The sequence below is a fragment of the Rutilus rutilus genome (assembly GCF_951802725.1).
Source record: "Rutilus rutilus genome assembly, chromosome: 6".
Lineage (NCBI taxonomy): Eukaryota > Metazoa > Chordata > Actinopteri > Cypriniformes > Leuciscidae > Rutilus > Rutilus rutilus.
The window spans coordinates 27,124,992-27,140,840 of record NC_140214.1 but is presented as its reverse complement, the minus strand read 5'-3'; the positions used below and the strand labels follow the sequence as shown (position 1 = coordinate 27,140,840).

Here is a 15,849-nt window from a genome sequence, read left to right as displayed (position 1 = left end):
TTGTGTGCCATTTGGTGGTTTTTAAATCATATAGGCCTATGTAACATGTAACAAAATATAAAGTATAATATTTTTTATATTATTGTTTTCATGTATAGTCTTGTTTTAATATAAAAAATTTTATTTGTCTTTTTATTTGTATTTATTATTTGTTCTTGTATCAGCGTATCAACATATTTGTAAAATAAAAAGTTTTTGAAAGTCTGCTTCGATTGTTTTAATATAATATAATGTAATGTATTATATAATATAATAAAAAAAATTGTGCCATTTGGTGGTTTTAAATCAATATGTAACATGAAACAAAATATAAAGTATAATATTTTTTATATTATTGTTTTCATGTATAGTCTTGTTTTAATATAAAAAAAGTAAGTCCTGTTTTTGTATTGTTTGAATAATAATACCCAAACCTCCCATTTTAACCTATAGGCCCTACTTAAAAAAAAAAAGGAGATTTATAATAATTCCCATTATTAAAATCCAACGGTCTATTTCATAGATTTGCCCTGTAGAATTGCATATAATAATAGTGTGTAGACTTTATGTGTGTAAACTTTAAAACATCCGCAGCATTAAGACTGCTTGTAATACATGTGGTCATCTGCGTGTCCCTTCCTCTTATCAACTTTAAATGTGCACAATACACTCATTAACATTTCATGGCTTTCTCTCCGAACAGTGTATCGACAAGCCACCTGCGTGCATTTGATAGTCCTCATTAAAATTTAGTTGGAGCGCCAAAGAGTGGACCACCTATCCAATTTCCCCATGACAGTAGTCTAAAGAATGAGGAGCTTTAATATTACTCCTGTTCTCTGAACCCTGCAGGATAGTATGTGCAGAAGAACTTAAATGCTGCATACTAAAAGAAACAACATGGTTTTAAGGATAAATGTCTTCATTCATGTCTTGTTCATTGCTGGAAAGGTCACCTCCAAGAAAGGTAGGACGGCTTCCTATCACATGGGTGAAAGTGCACGCCTTATGAATGTTGTACCGTTGTAAACACCTCAGTTCTTCCTTAAACTTGTAAGGCAGCTTCCTAATTATGTGATTGTTTTTAGTATGCGCCTGTGCATCTTTGTCTTAAACACAAGTACGTTCAATAGTCGTTATTGATTAGGTAACGCATACTGATCAAATGTAAATCTTGAAAGCATTGTAAGTTGCTTTGGTTTTGATTCAACTGAATGTAATATTTGAATAGGTGTTAAATGTGGAGGAATCCTCTCTGCAAGCAGCGGCAATGTGTCAAGTCCTAATTTTCCAGGCCTGTACCCTTATAACACTGAATGCACCTGGTTGATAGTGGTCTCAGAAGGCTCTTCCGTACTGTTAACCTTCCAACACTTTGAGCTGGAATACCATACAGACTGTGCTTACGACTACATCAAGATATACAACGGCATCTCCGAGGATGAGGGCAACCTCCTGGGGAAATTCTGTGGAGATGTGTCTCCACCTCAGTTCAGCTCGTCCTGGAACGTCATGTCCATTATCTTCCATTCAGACCGCCATGTCGCACGCAAGGGTTTCTCGGTGGGCTATAGGAAAGGTGAGGAGTGCAACTGAACATTGAGTCAATATGCAGTTCATTACAACAGACAATAATTATTAAAAATATTGTAATCCATTTTGAATGGAAGTCTATGGGACAAGACGTTGCACAGAGTTGTAGGTTAGAATACACATTGTTTTGGAAGTATTGCCACAAAACTTCAACATTATATTTGATAACAGAAGTCTAGTGTGATGAAATTGCTTACTAACCTTGTTATATCCCATCTTTCAACTCCTGTCATGCTTATAATGCATAAAAACAGTCATAACTTAAAGGGTTAGCTCACCCAAAAACTAAAATTCTGTCATCATTTACTCACTCTCATTCCAAACCTGTAAGACTTCCATATATGTGAACTTATATGTATATTTATATGTGAATAAAGGCCTAAATTCAGTCTGTTCCTCATATAAAGTGATCAAGTTTCTTCAGAAAATTTGGACTAAACCACTCAATTCAAATGGATTCGTTTTACGATCTTTTATGAACTTTTTGAAGCGACAAAGGGGTAGTTGCGGATGGCAATGGGACAGAAATCTCTCAGATTTAAGTTAAAATATCTTCATTTGTGTTTTGAAGGTGATCAAAGTCTTACGGGTTTGCAAAATGAGGGTGAGTAATGATTTTTGGGTGAACCCTATAATATTTTCCATCAAAAAACATATTGTATCTGATATCTTCTCATTAATGAATGAAGTTTTGCATATTACCATGTTATTACCATGTTATGACAACTTGCTGCTTTTTTATTAATTAAAATTGTAAAATGTCATTTAAATGAACTACAGCTAAACCACTGTGATACACTAAAAATCTATATTTGTATCTTTGTTTTCGAATATTTTTTAATAAAACATTTATAAGAATGTATTTGTCATATAAATACCAGTATTAACTCCATTGAAATCAATGGATTTAATTAAGTTCCTTTGAACTTATAACTCACGACTCCTCAAAAACAGTCACAAATATATAAACAGTCACATAAATATATTCATTTTACATGCATAAATACTTGATCAATTTTTATGATGCAATTGTTCAATCTGGTTCAATGGTCTTTGGTTGCCATTCTAAAAACTATATATGTTAAATCATTTCTGGGTCACAAATAACCCAAAATGCATCCAGGAAACTCTTTCACTTTCACACACACTGTGTGTAATTGTTTACATTAATTTATACATCAGTTAATTTGTTTCTCTCTCTAAAACAGATATGTGCGGTGGGGTTTTGACCGGTCTTTCAGGAGTCATCTCAAGCCCAGGTCATCCACAAGACTACAGCAACAATGCCGACTGCTCCTGGACAGTACATGTGTCCAATCAGAGTGTAGTCAGCCTGGTGTTTCTCGACTTTCAGTTGGAAAACAACGAGGGGTGCAACTTTGACTATGTGGCTCTCTTTGACGGGCCCACTGTTAAACACCATCACCTGGGCAATTACTGCGGTAATGAGAGACCTCCCAACACCGTCACCACATCAAACCAACTGCTGGTGGTCTTCAAATCTGACTTCAACATCGGAGGGAGAGGTTTTAAAGCCTACTACTACTCAGGTGAGACACTTGTTGTCATACAAGATGCATAATCATAATAACATTTCATGTGTATAATCCTTGATCTTGCTGTTTTTTTAAAGGAGAGTGCCAGCAAATACTCAAACATATCAGTGGGAACTTTACTAGCCCTCACTTCCCAAACATCTACCCCAATAACATCAACTGCCACTGGACAATCACTCTAGCGGCCGGATACAGGGTCAAGCTATTTTTTCCCCTTCTGGAGCTTGAGGATCGGAACAGCCTGACCGACATGTGCAACTATGACTCTGTGACTGTGTACGATGGGGACAGCGAGACTGACACTCTGTTGGGCCAGTGGTGTGGTAGTGAACAGCCTCCATCGTTGACCTCTAAGGGAAATAAACTATTGGTTGTTCTCAACACTGACCGTAACAATGCCTTTAAGGGCTTCACAGCCTCCTACATAGGAGGTGAGTGCTCACTTATCACAGTTTGAATTCATCCTTCTAAAAGTAGTTTTGGGAACCAAATGATGTTACGTTATGGTTTATTTAGTGAATCAAAAACATACAGCCCAGTAGAATTCAACACATTCAGTATACAAATAGGCGCAAGTATTTTAGTTATAGCCTATACTGACTGGTTGTATATGACATACGCATATTTTCAGTGGTTCACTCTTGAAAGTAAAGCTTCCAAAAGTAGTTTTTCACAGCAATGCCATAGTTCCCCAAAGAACCTTTCAGTTTTTAAAATAACTATTTTTTCTTATTGTGTAGAACATTTAAAAAATATGAAGAGCCTTTCTCGACTATAAAGGACCTTTTGTGGAATGGAAAGTATGGGAAGAGAGTGTAGACTATAAATAATAATGAGTTACCTCATATTTGTTATTTGAGCTACACTTTATATTTGGCCCTCAAGTGGTTAAAAATACTGCAAAATTGTTTTAGTTGCGCTTCAGCTCTGCTCCTCCGTGCGGATGATGAATGTGGTTCGAGTGTACACAGATATATGACATCTTAAGAGAGCCGGATGGACATATAAATAGCGTTTTTGTTTGTTTGTTTTTTGCAACCGTTTTAAATGATCCATGGTCCATTTTTCTTAACAAACTTTATCCATCCTCTCCTCCCTTACCTGTAAGAAATCCTTCCGTCGCTGGTCAAAATGACCCGAAGCCCTAAAATTATACATTTGAATTTTTGATTATATACGACGTTAGGCTACGCACGTACGTTACGTACTACGAATGTACGCAATTTCCCGCCAAATCCGCCCCGACAGTTATAAAATATCAATTATTATAGGTCCATCAAAAGTGTATTATTTGGGTGCATGGTTTGTAAGACTATCTCATTAATTAAAATTTGTTTTTGTTTTCAAAAAGTTACATAGTGTGTAGCCTATAGGCTAATAAAGTTTATGACTCCAAAAAAAGTTGATTAAGAATTTTAAAATGTATTTATTACTGAGATTATCTCATTACTTAGTAACAGAACTGCATTTATTCCCCAAAATATTTATTCCTCAAAACAAGTACTAAAAGAATTGTTAAATTCTTCCAACACAGCATTCCATATCATATATTCATTGACCTCAACCTGAGTTGATGTTTTGTTGTTGTCTTTGTGTTGCAGTGGTGCCAGTCAATGTAAGCTGCACACGAACTGAGTTTCAGATTCAGGTCTCCAGACAGGCTTTACCTCAGCTGGACCGTGAAAAAATGTACCTGGGGAATCCATCCTGTTCAGCCCAGCTGACAGAAACATCCTACAAAATTCTAGCCCGTTTTGTCAACTGTGGAACTGCTGGACAGGTATATAAGATAAAGAGACAAGTGCAGATTCTTTTTTTGGGATACCACACTTAAAACACCCCTGGTTTCCTATACTTTTCTCAGTGACGGTCCTAGGTCTAATTCAGATGTTAACAAATGTTTGATACAGTATCTCTTATAGCAGCTTTTAAATATGGCTTTGTTCAAATCAACATTAACGATGCCTCATATCCTGATATCTGATCTTCTGCAGAAACGTCAAAACATCACCATGCTGGTCAACTCGCTTTATATCGACTTCTCTGATGGACCGCAGCAGAATATTCAGGAATATGAGGTGCAGTGTGACGCCCAGAGGAAGGTGGCCATGGCCAGCATTATCTCAGTTGAGGAACGTATCCGGCTCAATGAACTGGCCCGCCTGGCCCAGGAATCAAACAACAAGAAAGTCGAAGAAGAAAGTGAACCGCATGACACCAGTGACATCATCTTCATCAGTATCTGTGTTCTCGCTGTCATCCTCATGTTAATTGCTATTGTGTGGTTGGTGCTCCTATAGACCTTATGCGCCAGAGAAACAAGCGTGCAGACATCTTTAGTCTTTGAACTTCCTTTTGAAGTAGCTCTGTATATTTCTATGGCATCGCTGTCGAAGAGTAATTAGCTGGTGAAGTGGATTTACTTATTGTAGCATTAACGAAAGTTATCGTGAGCATTGTTATGTTTGAAGCAGATGTCATAACAAATGTCAGTAGAATGGGAAGATTATAAAACGAGCGGTTCGTTCATAAATCCGTAAGATCGTTCCATCATGCTGTGGAAATACAAACCGGAAGATTGAACACAACGAGCGGGATACATAAGGTCCATAGGAGCGCCACACAATGAATACATAAGGACTTGATATATCTCTATTTTGATACTTTTTTATGTACACTGGTGGTCCAAAGTTTTAAAAAATTTAATAAATATGTGTTTTTGAAAGAAGTCTCTTATGCTCACTAAGGTTGCTTGTATTTGATCAAAAATATTTTGTATAAATACACTAAAAATTTTTTGTGAAATATGATTACATTTTGAAATTAATTTCTATTTTAATGTAATTTATCCTGCGATGCAAAGTTGTCTTCAGTGTCACATGATCCTTCAGAAATCATTCTAATATGCTGATTTGATGCTTAATTATTACTGGTGCTCAATTATGAATAATGATTTTTATTATTATCAGTGTTGCTGCTTAATATTTTTGTGAAAACTGAATTTTTTCAGGATTCTTTAATGAATAGAAAGTTAAAAGAACAGCAATTTATTTGAAATAGAAATATTTGTAAATATTATAAATGTCTGTACTGTCACTTGAATCAAAAGTACTCATTTCTATTTTTTTAAATGATCGTACTTACCCCAAACTTTTAAATGGTAGTGTCACCTTTACCACAACAATATAAGCAGCAAAACCGTTTTAAACATTGATAATAATAATAATAATAAATGTTTCTTGAGCAGCAAATCATCATATTAGAGTGATTTCTGAAGGATCATGTGACACTGAAGACTGGAGTAATGATGCTGAAAATTCAGCTTTGCATCACAGGAATAAATTATATTTGACATATATTAAAATAGAAAACAGTTATTTAAGTTGTAATATTATTTCACAACATAACTGTTTCTACTGTATCTTTGATCAAATAAACAAAGCATTTGTGAGCATAAGAGACTTCTTTCAAAAACATTTTAAAAAATCTCAATTATTCCAAACTTTTGACCAGCAGTGTAGCTGTGAATGGAAAGAAACATTCTGGCAAATGAGATGTAAAAAAGTCAAATGTTGTATTTAAGATTGAAAGTTAAAAATGTTTACAAGTCAATGAGTAAATCATACAGCTGTATGTTAAAAAAAACCACATTATAAATATATTTTTTTAAAATGAAATGGGTAAACAATATTTTCTTTAGGTCACAAGGCTGAATTCTTCGATTCTTTACAGTTTCTTTTTGTGATTGCAGACGAATATATTAACTGGTAATTTGCCGTCCTTGACCTGCGCTCTCAACTCAGGCTTATGTTTCAGAGCAAAGACAAGAGCCCTCACAGTCCTTCTGTAAGCTCCGCTAACAAGCCGAGAGCTCTGGTGGAAGACCTCCCTCTCAATGTTCTCCACCAGTCCATGCTCCACCTGGACAGGCAGGAAAAGAATCACACAACATGCATGCGAAGTACAACTGTATCATGATTATATTTAATAATACCATTCCAGAATTTAAATGAAACAAGAAACTAATGAAAGCATAATAACTGTCCGTGCGGTTAAGAAATTGTAATGGTCATTTAGGATCAGTACCTTCAATGCAATTGCTTCAGAGAGCAGTTTCTTGGCATTGCTCCTTAAAGTTTCTGTCTGTTTGTCACAGCGAACTTCTATGGAAGGTTTATTTGCATGTTCCTCAATAAAGGTCCTCCAGTGTTTATACACCTCCCCCGCGAGGGACTTGATTTCAGGATCTTCTGAGTGTTTGCGAAGGTTGTTAACTGTGTGTCCTGAATAGATACAAATGAAAGTGGTAGGGGCTGAAATTAGTATTTGATTTGATGGGATTGATTTGAAAAGACAGGGATGCAACTAGAAAGGAATAAGCGAGTTTTACCAATTTTGGTAGTCTTTAGCACTTCTTTGGAAGGCACTTTCTTGTCCAACTCCTTTAAGGCTGCTATCATGTTCTCTTTAGCTTGGCCAGGCAGTTCAAGGATTGACTTGTACCTTTCAATGTCTTCAATCACGACCACTCTCTGGAACAAATATGTAGACAAATAAATGTATATATTAATAATATAGCACATCTGGTGAAGAATGACGGGCAGGGTAAAATTAGCAATGACTTACCCGCAAGGACTCTAATGTTGCTTGTTTGTAATTTCTCTCTTGTTTTGGTTCCTGTTTCACCCTGTCTCCTTTTGGTAACCGAACAACAAATTTATCCATGATTAAAACCCTGATATGAACGATTCTAAAGAGCTTATTGACTCCAGCTCTAGCTACACTTATTATTATTTTTAGGTTAACGTTACTACATTGTAGATCAGTGAACAGAGCAGTAACGTTATGGCAAAAAGCGGTAAACTGAATTTTCTGATTCACACCGGAAGAGAATACGCGTCTGCGCGACAAAGGTTTTTCAAAATAAAAGCCTTCTATCTCGTTAAAACGGGCAATATAAAAACACAAAACATCGATTAAAACTCCAGTCCACTAATACACCCATTATTTTACAATACAAATGATTAATAGTTGTACAAAGGCAAAAAAAAAAAAGAGCTGTCTTTCAATATTTTAGTGAATAAAATATTCAATACTAAGTGAAACGCCTTCATTGAATGGTTGAATTGCTTTAAAATTATGAAGTATATAAACACAAACTGTATTTCATTTTATTTTCTTAAAGTTTATGATTCATTAAATGAGGAATTGTATTTAACATTGCATTCATCATTTGAGATGCTATTTTGTGAATGTCATTTATTAATTGAGCATTTATTGTGTTATTTTAAGTTTGTTTGCGGGGAAACTTCCATTTAAAATGTCAGCCATTACTGAATTAATACTTTTGCTAAAGGGAAGCTATGAGTTAGCTGGGTGGTCACGTGACCTGCGTCTCAGTTTTAGCGCGGAACTTGGAGTTCGTCGAGAAGAAAGACATCTCTCTAACGTTAGTTGTGTGTTTATTAAAACATTTGCGTTTTCTTTTATCTGCGCGATAAACGTGTTTGACACGGCGATGAATTTATTGTTTAATATCAAAATAAGTCGTTAACATAACTTATGAACTTTGTGCGGTAGCTGTGTGTTTAACGTTACGCCAGTGCGTGCAGCTGTTCATCGGATACAGTATAACTTACTGGTAAAGTACAGTATTTCTCATAAACTCGAGCAAAAACAACAGGTAAAGGTTTTTAAAACTATATTTTTACACTATATTATAAATTCCGACGTTAAAATGTGTTTTGGTCTCATTTGGATTCAGTTAAACAAGATTATACCAGTTGAGCTGTTTAGGAGTATTAATAGTGTCTAATGCCATCCAACAGTTTTTCCCACATTATTGGATCTGTTGGTTATTGTGGGATTAAATGGAAGCAGCACCGACTGGGCAGAGAAGCTCTCATCAAAGTGTTGAAAAGGGCAGGAGCAGACACAAAATTCCCAGTGAGTGAGCCTTTTTCACTATGAATGTTAGTGTTTTAAATGTACTCATGACAAACATGCAATTACATTTAAATACTTGACATACAAGTTTCAATAGAAATGACATTAAAGTATATTTTAGTTGAATTGCTTAGTAGTAAATTTTTGCAATAGCCTACAGTAGAAGTATTTATGAAATTGCATAAAGATGTACTTAAGTAGGTCAAAAGGGCACTCTTACGTTCACTTAATTGCATTTAACTTAAATTTAAACTATAATACATTTTCATTTAACATGCAATTAAGTGTCCAAAAACATTACATTTAGTTCACACTTAAGTATATTCTTTTACAGTGTATTATTTAAATAATATTTACTCTTTTTAAAAGTATGTACTTTATTTCACAAGGAAAAGTTTTTTAGATAATTCTGTTTCATTATGTAATTTTACCTAAATAATTAAACCTATGTGATTCTCTTTTGTTTAGGGGATGTTGAGACGGACATTGCATACCTGTATGAAGTTCTGCCACAGCTGTCTCGAATTTTTCGTATTATAGATAAAATTGGAGAAGGTTTGCTATTACATTTCTTGCTGGTTATACTTAATGATGGAATAGCTTTGAATGCACATAAATGATACTTTTTTTTTCTTTTTTTCTGCTGATTGATTAACCTTAGTTTAACCTTTGCATCATCGTGTGATTTCAGGCACTTTCAGCACAGTGTATTTGGCAGAGGCGCAGATGACCGACGGTTCAAGAAGGATGTTTGCATTGAAACACCTGATCCCCACCAGTCATCCTGTGCGAATAGCTGCTGAACTCCAGTGCCTGACTGTTGCTGGGTGAGTAATGAAAATGTGTCATATTTTAACCTATCATCGTTCGGTTTCATGTTTTCTGTGATGCATGCCATGTAAGATATGCTCATGCCATGAGCAAACATTGGTTTCAGAGTTACTTTACAGGATTTTTATCTATTTTATCTCCCTTTGCAGAGGAACAGAAAATGTGATGGGGGTCACGTACTGCTTCAGGAAAGAGCATCACGTGGTCATTGTCATGCCATACATGGAGCATCAAACATTTGTGGTAAATGTCTGTCATATGTGTGCTTTTAACCCAAATAATGATACACCATGAATAGGGCTGCATTTACACTGCAAGTCTTAATGCACAGATCCGATCTTTTGACCAGATCCGATTTTTTGGCCCGACTGTTTACACTCAGTTTAGACAGGACTGGTATCCGATATCTGTGTTTACATTAATGCCCACCAAAAATGATTTTTCGGTGATCGTTTTACTATGCACATGGTAGACCCTGGTTTTGAATGGCCGTGCTATTAAAATTATTTATATAATTCATGTCGGGTGGTCATGATTATTTGCCAGCATGGACTAGATTACAGCTGTCATGAATGTTTTGCAGCGCAAAATCTGACGGAACAGAAATATAGTCCGGAAATAATTTTTCGTTTATCTACAGCTCAGATCTAGAATTCTGAAGTGAAATAAAGTAGCCCTGTAATATATATATTTTTTTTTTTTTAATTAATTCGAATGAATTAACCTGAGAGAGAGAGAGAGAGAGCGCGTGAGCGAGTAACCCAAAAGTGAAGCTTGTTGGTTTAATTACAGCGAAGTACAAGATTAAAAAGCTATCTTTGTGAATAAACGTGTCGTCCTCGCCTTGTGGTGGCTTGGAATTCAAAGCGGAATCGGATATGCGTGTTTAGACGTGGGTCGGATGTCCAGACATCGGATATGTATCTGATTTAAAACCACATTTGGAAGTGGCTCAGATCGGATGTGAAAAAATCGGATCTCATGCGGATTTTTGTGTTTACACGTGGGCAACAAATTCCGATCTGTGTCAGATGTGAGTAAAAGATCGGATTTGTTGTGCCAGTGTAAATGCAGCCTAGTTTACCCTATACCCAAGATATCACCCAAAAGTCTTCATTCCTTGTAGGATATTGTTGGCTCCTTGAGTTTTGAGGATGTGAAGCATTACATCTTCCACCTGCTCAAAGCCTTGAGACACGTTCACAAGTTTGGCATCATCCATCGAGACATCAAACCAACCAATTTCCTGTTCAATCAACAAAGGAAAGAGTATGTACCTAATGTTCATGTCTAGTATCTCTGCCTGATACACATGTAATTGCCAGTTTCTTGCTTATTTAAGATAATTGTAACAATTGTAACTGGCTAAATGATTGTTAGATTATAGCTAAGTAATGTACAAATAAAAAGGGAAATCAGCTTTAAAATATCTTACAGCCAATTTGGTGCTAATATATTGTGCTTTCCTAATGGAATTTATAGATGTAAAAAAAATGAAAATCAGGTATTTTTTTCTCACACTGTCATGCTGTTCCAAACCTGTTAGACTTTCGTTCATCTTCGAAACACAAATGAAGATATTTTTTAATGAAACCTGAGATTTTTGTCCCTCCATTGAAAGTTCATTCCACCAAAACTTTGTCTTTGACTCTTTAAAAAGTTCACTGATCAAAGAACATACATAGAGCTCATCCAATATGGTAAAAGGCAGCTCAGAAATGTACTTGCTTGACGCACGACAACCAATGAGGTTTGTTCTCACATTTCAAGCAAGTACGGTTGAGCTTCTGTTTATCATATTTTATGAGCTCCATGTATGTGTGTTGATCAATGTTTGTTTGTGAAGAAAAAAAAAAATCCTAAATTAAATATGTTCATCATCATATAAAGAGATTATTAATTCTCTTAAACAGCTTGTTTCATATGAATTACATTTACTTATATCTTCTTGAACTTTTTGGGGCCAGGGGCCCCAATTCTACAAAAAAATAACTCAATAATAATAAAATGCACAACATTAAACTGATTTGCCTTTATTTTTATTAACACAGATTTACATAATTAGGATAGGAGGACCTTTGAACATTGTCTAAGACAAAGGGGGGCCTTGGAGTCAAAAAGGCTGATAACCACTGGAATAGATCCAAGTTAACTGAAGCATGCTGATTCCCGTTCTCACTATTCTCGTTCCTCAGGTACTCTCTTGTGGACTTTGGCCTGGCGCAGGGCACTCCTGATACGCAGATAGAACTGCTGAAGGTGGTGAAAGCAAAAGCTCATAAAGGTGGAGGGTCGTCTAAGATGGTGGAGGAATCACTTGGGAAACAGAAACTAGTGCCTTTACCACCCAACACCAGAAACCCTGCCATCCTGTCTAGCACTAAAGCACCAGCTAAAAGACCCTGCCCACCCTCACGCATTAAACACAGCAAGGTGTCTGCACTGTCTCTTTGTTAAATAGATGAATTCAGTTTTTAATATGATGATGGTTATGACTCACATTGGGGGACACTGTACTTCCAGGTTTGCTCTGCCATGTTCATATTGTTTTATTTTAGAAAACATATTCATGTCAAAAACTTATTTCCTTCCTCTCAAAGGAACTGTTGGGACTTGATAAGGCACCACGGTCTGTATTTGGGGAGAAAAACATAAACGGCACAAACTCTCATAAACCTGGCACTGACAAAGTTGAGGTTAGCGTCTTTTCTCACACTGGTTGCATGTGACACCTGAATAACTATCAGCTCTTTACCTGTCGGATTGTCTTTCAGGGATTGCTTTTAAAAACAAAAAGAGAGGAGGTAATTCCACGTAAGATAGTTTCTTCAAAACACCGCCCAGTCCCTGTGAGAACTCCTTTAAATCAGAAACCCAAAGCCCCTGCCGTCAGCCCGATGCTCACCTGCAACTGCTTCATGACCGACCGCGTCTGCAACATCTGCCTGTCCAGGTACACACTCTTAATCAAGTCATATTTATATATAGTATATTTTTTTATTAAGTAAATGTAAGAATAACTTTTATATTGTCAGTGATATTTCAAAATGAAGTAATATTTCAAGTTTACTTTCAAGTTTGTCCATCATTCTTTTGGGAAAATCTTGTTAAAATGCATCAAAAACATGATCCATCAGGCTTTTGAGGAACGTTTAGTTGTACATCTCTTGTATTGCACTGCATTACGTGTTTTGTCCACCCACATTACTAAATGCAAACTTTCTTTTTTAGATGTTTTGTCTGCAGGGGTGTCAAACTCAGTTCCTGGAGGGCTTTAACATTAATTAAACGCACCTGATCCTGCTAATCAATTTCTTCAGGCCTATTTAAAACTACAGGTATGGGCGAATTGCAAACAGATTTTCTGTGGGACTGTGGCCCTCTAAGAGCTGAGTTTGATAGCCCTGTTCTAAAGGTTCTAGTGATGGGAAGTTCGGATCATTTTACTGACTCTCTTGTTCGATCTCGTTCATCAAAATGAACAAATCTTTTTTCGAGTCAATTCGTTAATTTTAAGTGGCTTTAAATGTTATACTTTTTACAGCCAAATTCCCCAAAAACATCCACCTACGCAATCTTGATCATATTCTGAATTAAGAAATCATTATAATGCAGTAAAGAAAAATTACTTCCGAGTCTTTCGTTCATTTGTCACGTGACAGATGCAATGAATGGATCGTTCATGAATGACTCATAAACAGTTCCAATTTAAAAAAAAAATACATATTTGGCACCATTATTTCACATGTCAGGCTTTACAGGGTTCATTTAATAGTGCGGTCAGTGAAAAACTTAACTGCTTTGACAGGAAACAGCAGGTGGCTCCGAGGGCCGGGACCCCAGGCTTTAGGGCTCCTGAGGTTCTGACCAAGTGCCCCAACCAGGGAACAGGTAAAGCTACTCATCGACATTAATATTTGTTGCATATTGTTATATGGAATGTGATTCCGTATTAATGCTAGTTTAGATTAAACTTGGAAAAGTAAAATAAAATGCCACTTGATGTTACTCCCTTTAAACTGATGAATTGTACACCTGCACAACAAACACTGTCATCATGATCACTGAAGTCTGATTCACCAACAAATGACTCTCGTGTGTTAGTTCTGTTAATGACTCAAACTCAAGAGTTACTGATTGAATCGGAGTATACCCAAATAAATCAGAACTGAATCAAATCAGGAAATCTGTATTTCATACCCAGTGCTAATATTATCTGAGCATTGGATAACAAAAGTTTCATGGCCAGAAGACAGAGATGTGAAGTAGGAATATCCCACATCTGACTTGTGAATGGAACACAAATTTAGTATGGTGTACATGTCATATTTAGTTCAACTGTCTTATGGTTACATAGTGAAACTTTGTCCTTCCGTAATGAATTGTGACTAATAAAAGCACACCTCTATGCAGCTATTGACATGTGGTCAGCTGGAGTCATATTGCTGTCCCTGCTGAGCGGGAGGTATCCGTTCTTCAAAGCCAGTGACGATCTGATCGCTCTCACTCAGATCATGACCATTCGAGGATCTAGGGAGACGAAGGAGGCTGCTAAGACGTTTGGTATGGGGACAGATGTCTATGGGTCCTGTTGATTTTCATCGCACCTTCAGCTGACTGAATATTGTTTTGTTTCTGAATGCAGGTAAATCTATAGTGTGCAGTCGTGAACTTCCTCGGCTGGACCTGAGGATCCTCTGTGAGACCCTGAGAGGTTTGCGATCATGGGACGACGCCTCGCTTCCTGCTGAGTTTCAAGCCTCATGTAACCCAGCAGAAGTCAAACAGGATGCTGGGAGTCCCGCTAAGAAACGCATGAGCTCAGGCTCACTCAGAAGCATTGCAGAGCTGCAGGAGATGGGCTGGGACAAAGCGCCTGATGATGTATACGACCTCCTGGATAAACTGTTAGATTTAAACCCAGCAACGAGGATAACGGCCTCCATGGCACTGCAGCATCCACTCTTCAAAGATATGACTGTTTAATTTTTGTGTATCCTCCTAATTTTTGCATTATTCTGTAAAGGGCTGCATGAATGCATTTATTTTCTAACTACATGCTGTACAGTGATTTATTTATTTGTCTTATTTTTTTTTTGGGGGGGGGGGGGGTTTCATAGATTCACTTTTGAGAATAAAAAGTTCAAACCTAATTGTTTAATTTTAAGAGAATGCTCCCCGAATATAAGGTTCTGTCACTCGTAAATATTTTTGCATAAAATACATTTTAAACTTTTGGAAACCACCAGACTGTTTTTGCTACTTGTTTTTCCAATAATAATAAAAACAAAAGGTCTCATTGACTAATAATCGCATGGATATTTTTGTTAATATGCACATAACCTCGCAAAAAAGGTCACAACACGGGTGCTTTTATATTATATTTGTATATATTGAATGACCACATGCTTGAAGTACAACTTATTCAATAAAAATGTCATCTTACCCAGAAGTGTTGGGTTTCAGTTGCTAAACTTGTACATTCAGAATAAATTTTTAGTACGCAGGTTTTTGGTGAATCATAATTTGTCTGTGAAATTGTGCACGCGCACGGTTATTGAATTGGACCCTATGTGGAAAAAGAAAAATTGCAGCTGAAAAACAATAGTATTTATTCAAAGCCTGAGGGATCATTTCATGTAGCAAACTGTAGAGGAGAACATTGCTTAATATTTCCTCCACAGAAAAACTTTCACAGACAAGAAAGATGCAAAAATGCAGGTACAAAAGGTCTAAGAATCTTAATTCGTGCAATTTTTGCATAGTTCAGTGTTTGTTTTAGTGATCGCTACACACAAAGCCTGTCAGCAGGTAATAATCCAATAACTTATTATATTGTCATTTACATTTATAAGTGACCGAACATTACTTTTTTACATTAGTATCTTGACGTCAAACAAATGTGCACAATCATAGTTCAGAAGCCAAAACAATGAAAATCCAT

At 36.3% G+C, this 15,849-nt stretch overlaps 3 protein-coding genes across 3 annotated transcripts; 2 read left to right on the top strand and 1 right to left on the bottom strand.

The window, feature by feature from the left end:
* Nucleotides 1-879: 879 nt before the first annotated feature.
* cdcp2 (CUB domain containing protein 2) lies at nucleotides 880-5,763 on the top strand (the record flags this gene model as incomplete). The annotated part of the gene is made up of 6 exons (XM_084412053.1): nucleotides 880-946; nucleotides 1,211-1,558; nucleotides 2,781-3,122; nucleotides 3,206-3,559; nucleotides 4,730-4,908; nucleotides 5,123-5,763. The coding sequence occupies 6 exons, from the start codon at nucleotides 880-882 to the stop codon at nucleotides 5,426-5,428; spliced, it is 1,596 nt and encodes a 531-aa protein (XP_084268179.1). The 3' UTR covers nucleotides 5,429-5,763.
* Nucleotides 5,764-6,683: 920 nt separating this feature from the next.
* Nucleotides 6,684-8,010, bottom strand: tceanc2 (transcription elongation factor A (SII) N-terminal and central domain containing 2). The gene is made up of 4 exons (XM_084412745.1): nucleotides 7,755-8,010; nucleotides 7,519-7,660; nucleotides 7,215-7,411; nucleotides 6,684-7,049 (listed from the first exon to the last, which is right to left on the bottom strand). The coding sequence occupies exons 1-4, from the start codon at nucleotides 7,851-7,853 to the stop codon at nucleotides 6,855-6,857; spliced, it is 633 nt and encodes a 210-aa protein (XP_084268871.1). The 5' UTR covers nucleotides 7,854-8,010; the 3' UTR covers nucleotides 6,684-6,854.
* Nucleotides 8,011-8,493: 483 nt separating this feature from the next.
* Nucleotides 8,494-15,411, top strand: cdc7 (cell division cycle 7 homolog). Its single transcript, XM_084410531.1, has 12 exons — nucleotides 8,494-8,811; nucleotides 8,957-9,074; nucleotides 9,543-9,629; nucleotides 9,766-9,901; nucleotides 10,055-10,148; nucleotides 11,032-11,174; nucleotides 12,101-12,338; nucleotides 12,506-12,601; nucleotides 12,680-12,858; nucleotides 13,714-13,796; nucleotides 14,319-14,468; nucleotides 14,551-15,411. The coding sequence occupies exons 2-12, from the start codon at nucleotides 8,999-9,001 to the stop codon at nucleotides 14,889-14,891; spliced, it is 1,623 nt and encodes a 540-aa protein (XP_084266657.1). The 5' UTR covers nucleotides 8,494-8,811; nucleotides 8,957-8,998; the 3' UTR covers nucleotides 14,892-15,411.
* Nucleotides 15,412-15,849: the final 438 nt, after the last annotated feature.

What these genes read in the sequence shown, in the direction of transcription:
- cdc7 (XM_084410531.1), top strand. Translation starts at nt 8,999, where the DNA reads ATGGAAGCAGCACCGACTGGGCAGAGAAGCTCTCATCAAAGTGTTGAA. An exon ending in CACGCATTAAACACAGCAAG is followed by an intron (nt 12,339 to 12,505) that starts GTGTCTGCACTG and finishes TTCCTCTCAAAG; the next exon opens with GAACTGTTGGGACTTGATAA. An exon ending in GGAGGCTGCTAAGACGTTTG is followed by an intron (nt 14,469 to 14,550) that starts GTATGGGGACAG and finishes TTCTGAATGCAG; the next exon opens with GTAAATCTATAGTGTGCAGT.
- tceanc2 (XM_084412745.1), bottom strand. Translation starts at nt 7,853, where the DNA reads ATGGATAAATTTGTTGTTCGGTTACCAAAAGGAGACAGGGTGAAACAG. An exon ending in GCTAAAGACTACCAAAATTG is followed by an intron (nt 7,412 to 7,518) that starts GTAAAACTCGCT and finishes GTATCTATTCAG; the next exon opens with GACACACAGTTAACAACCTT. An exon ending in CTGAAGCAATTGCATTGAAG is followed by an intron (nt 7,050 to 7,214) that starts GTACTGATCCTA and finishes CTGCCTGTCCAG; the next exon opens with GTGGAGCATGGACTGGTGGA.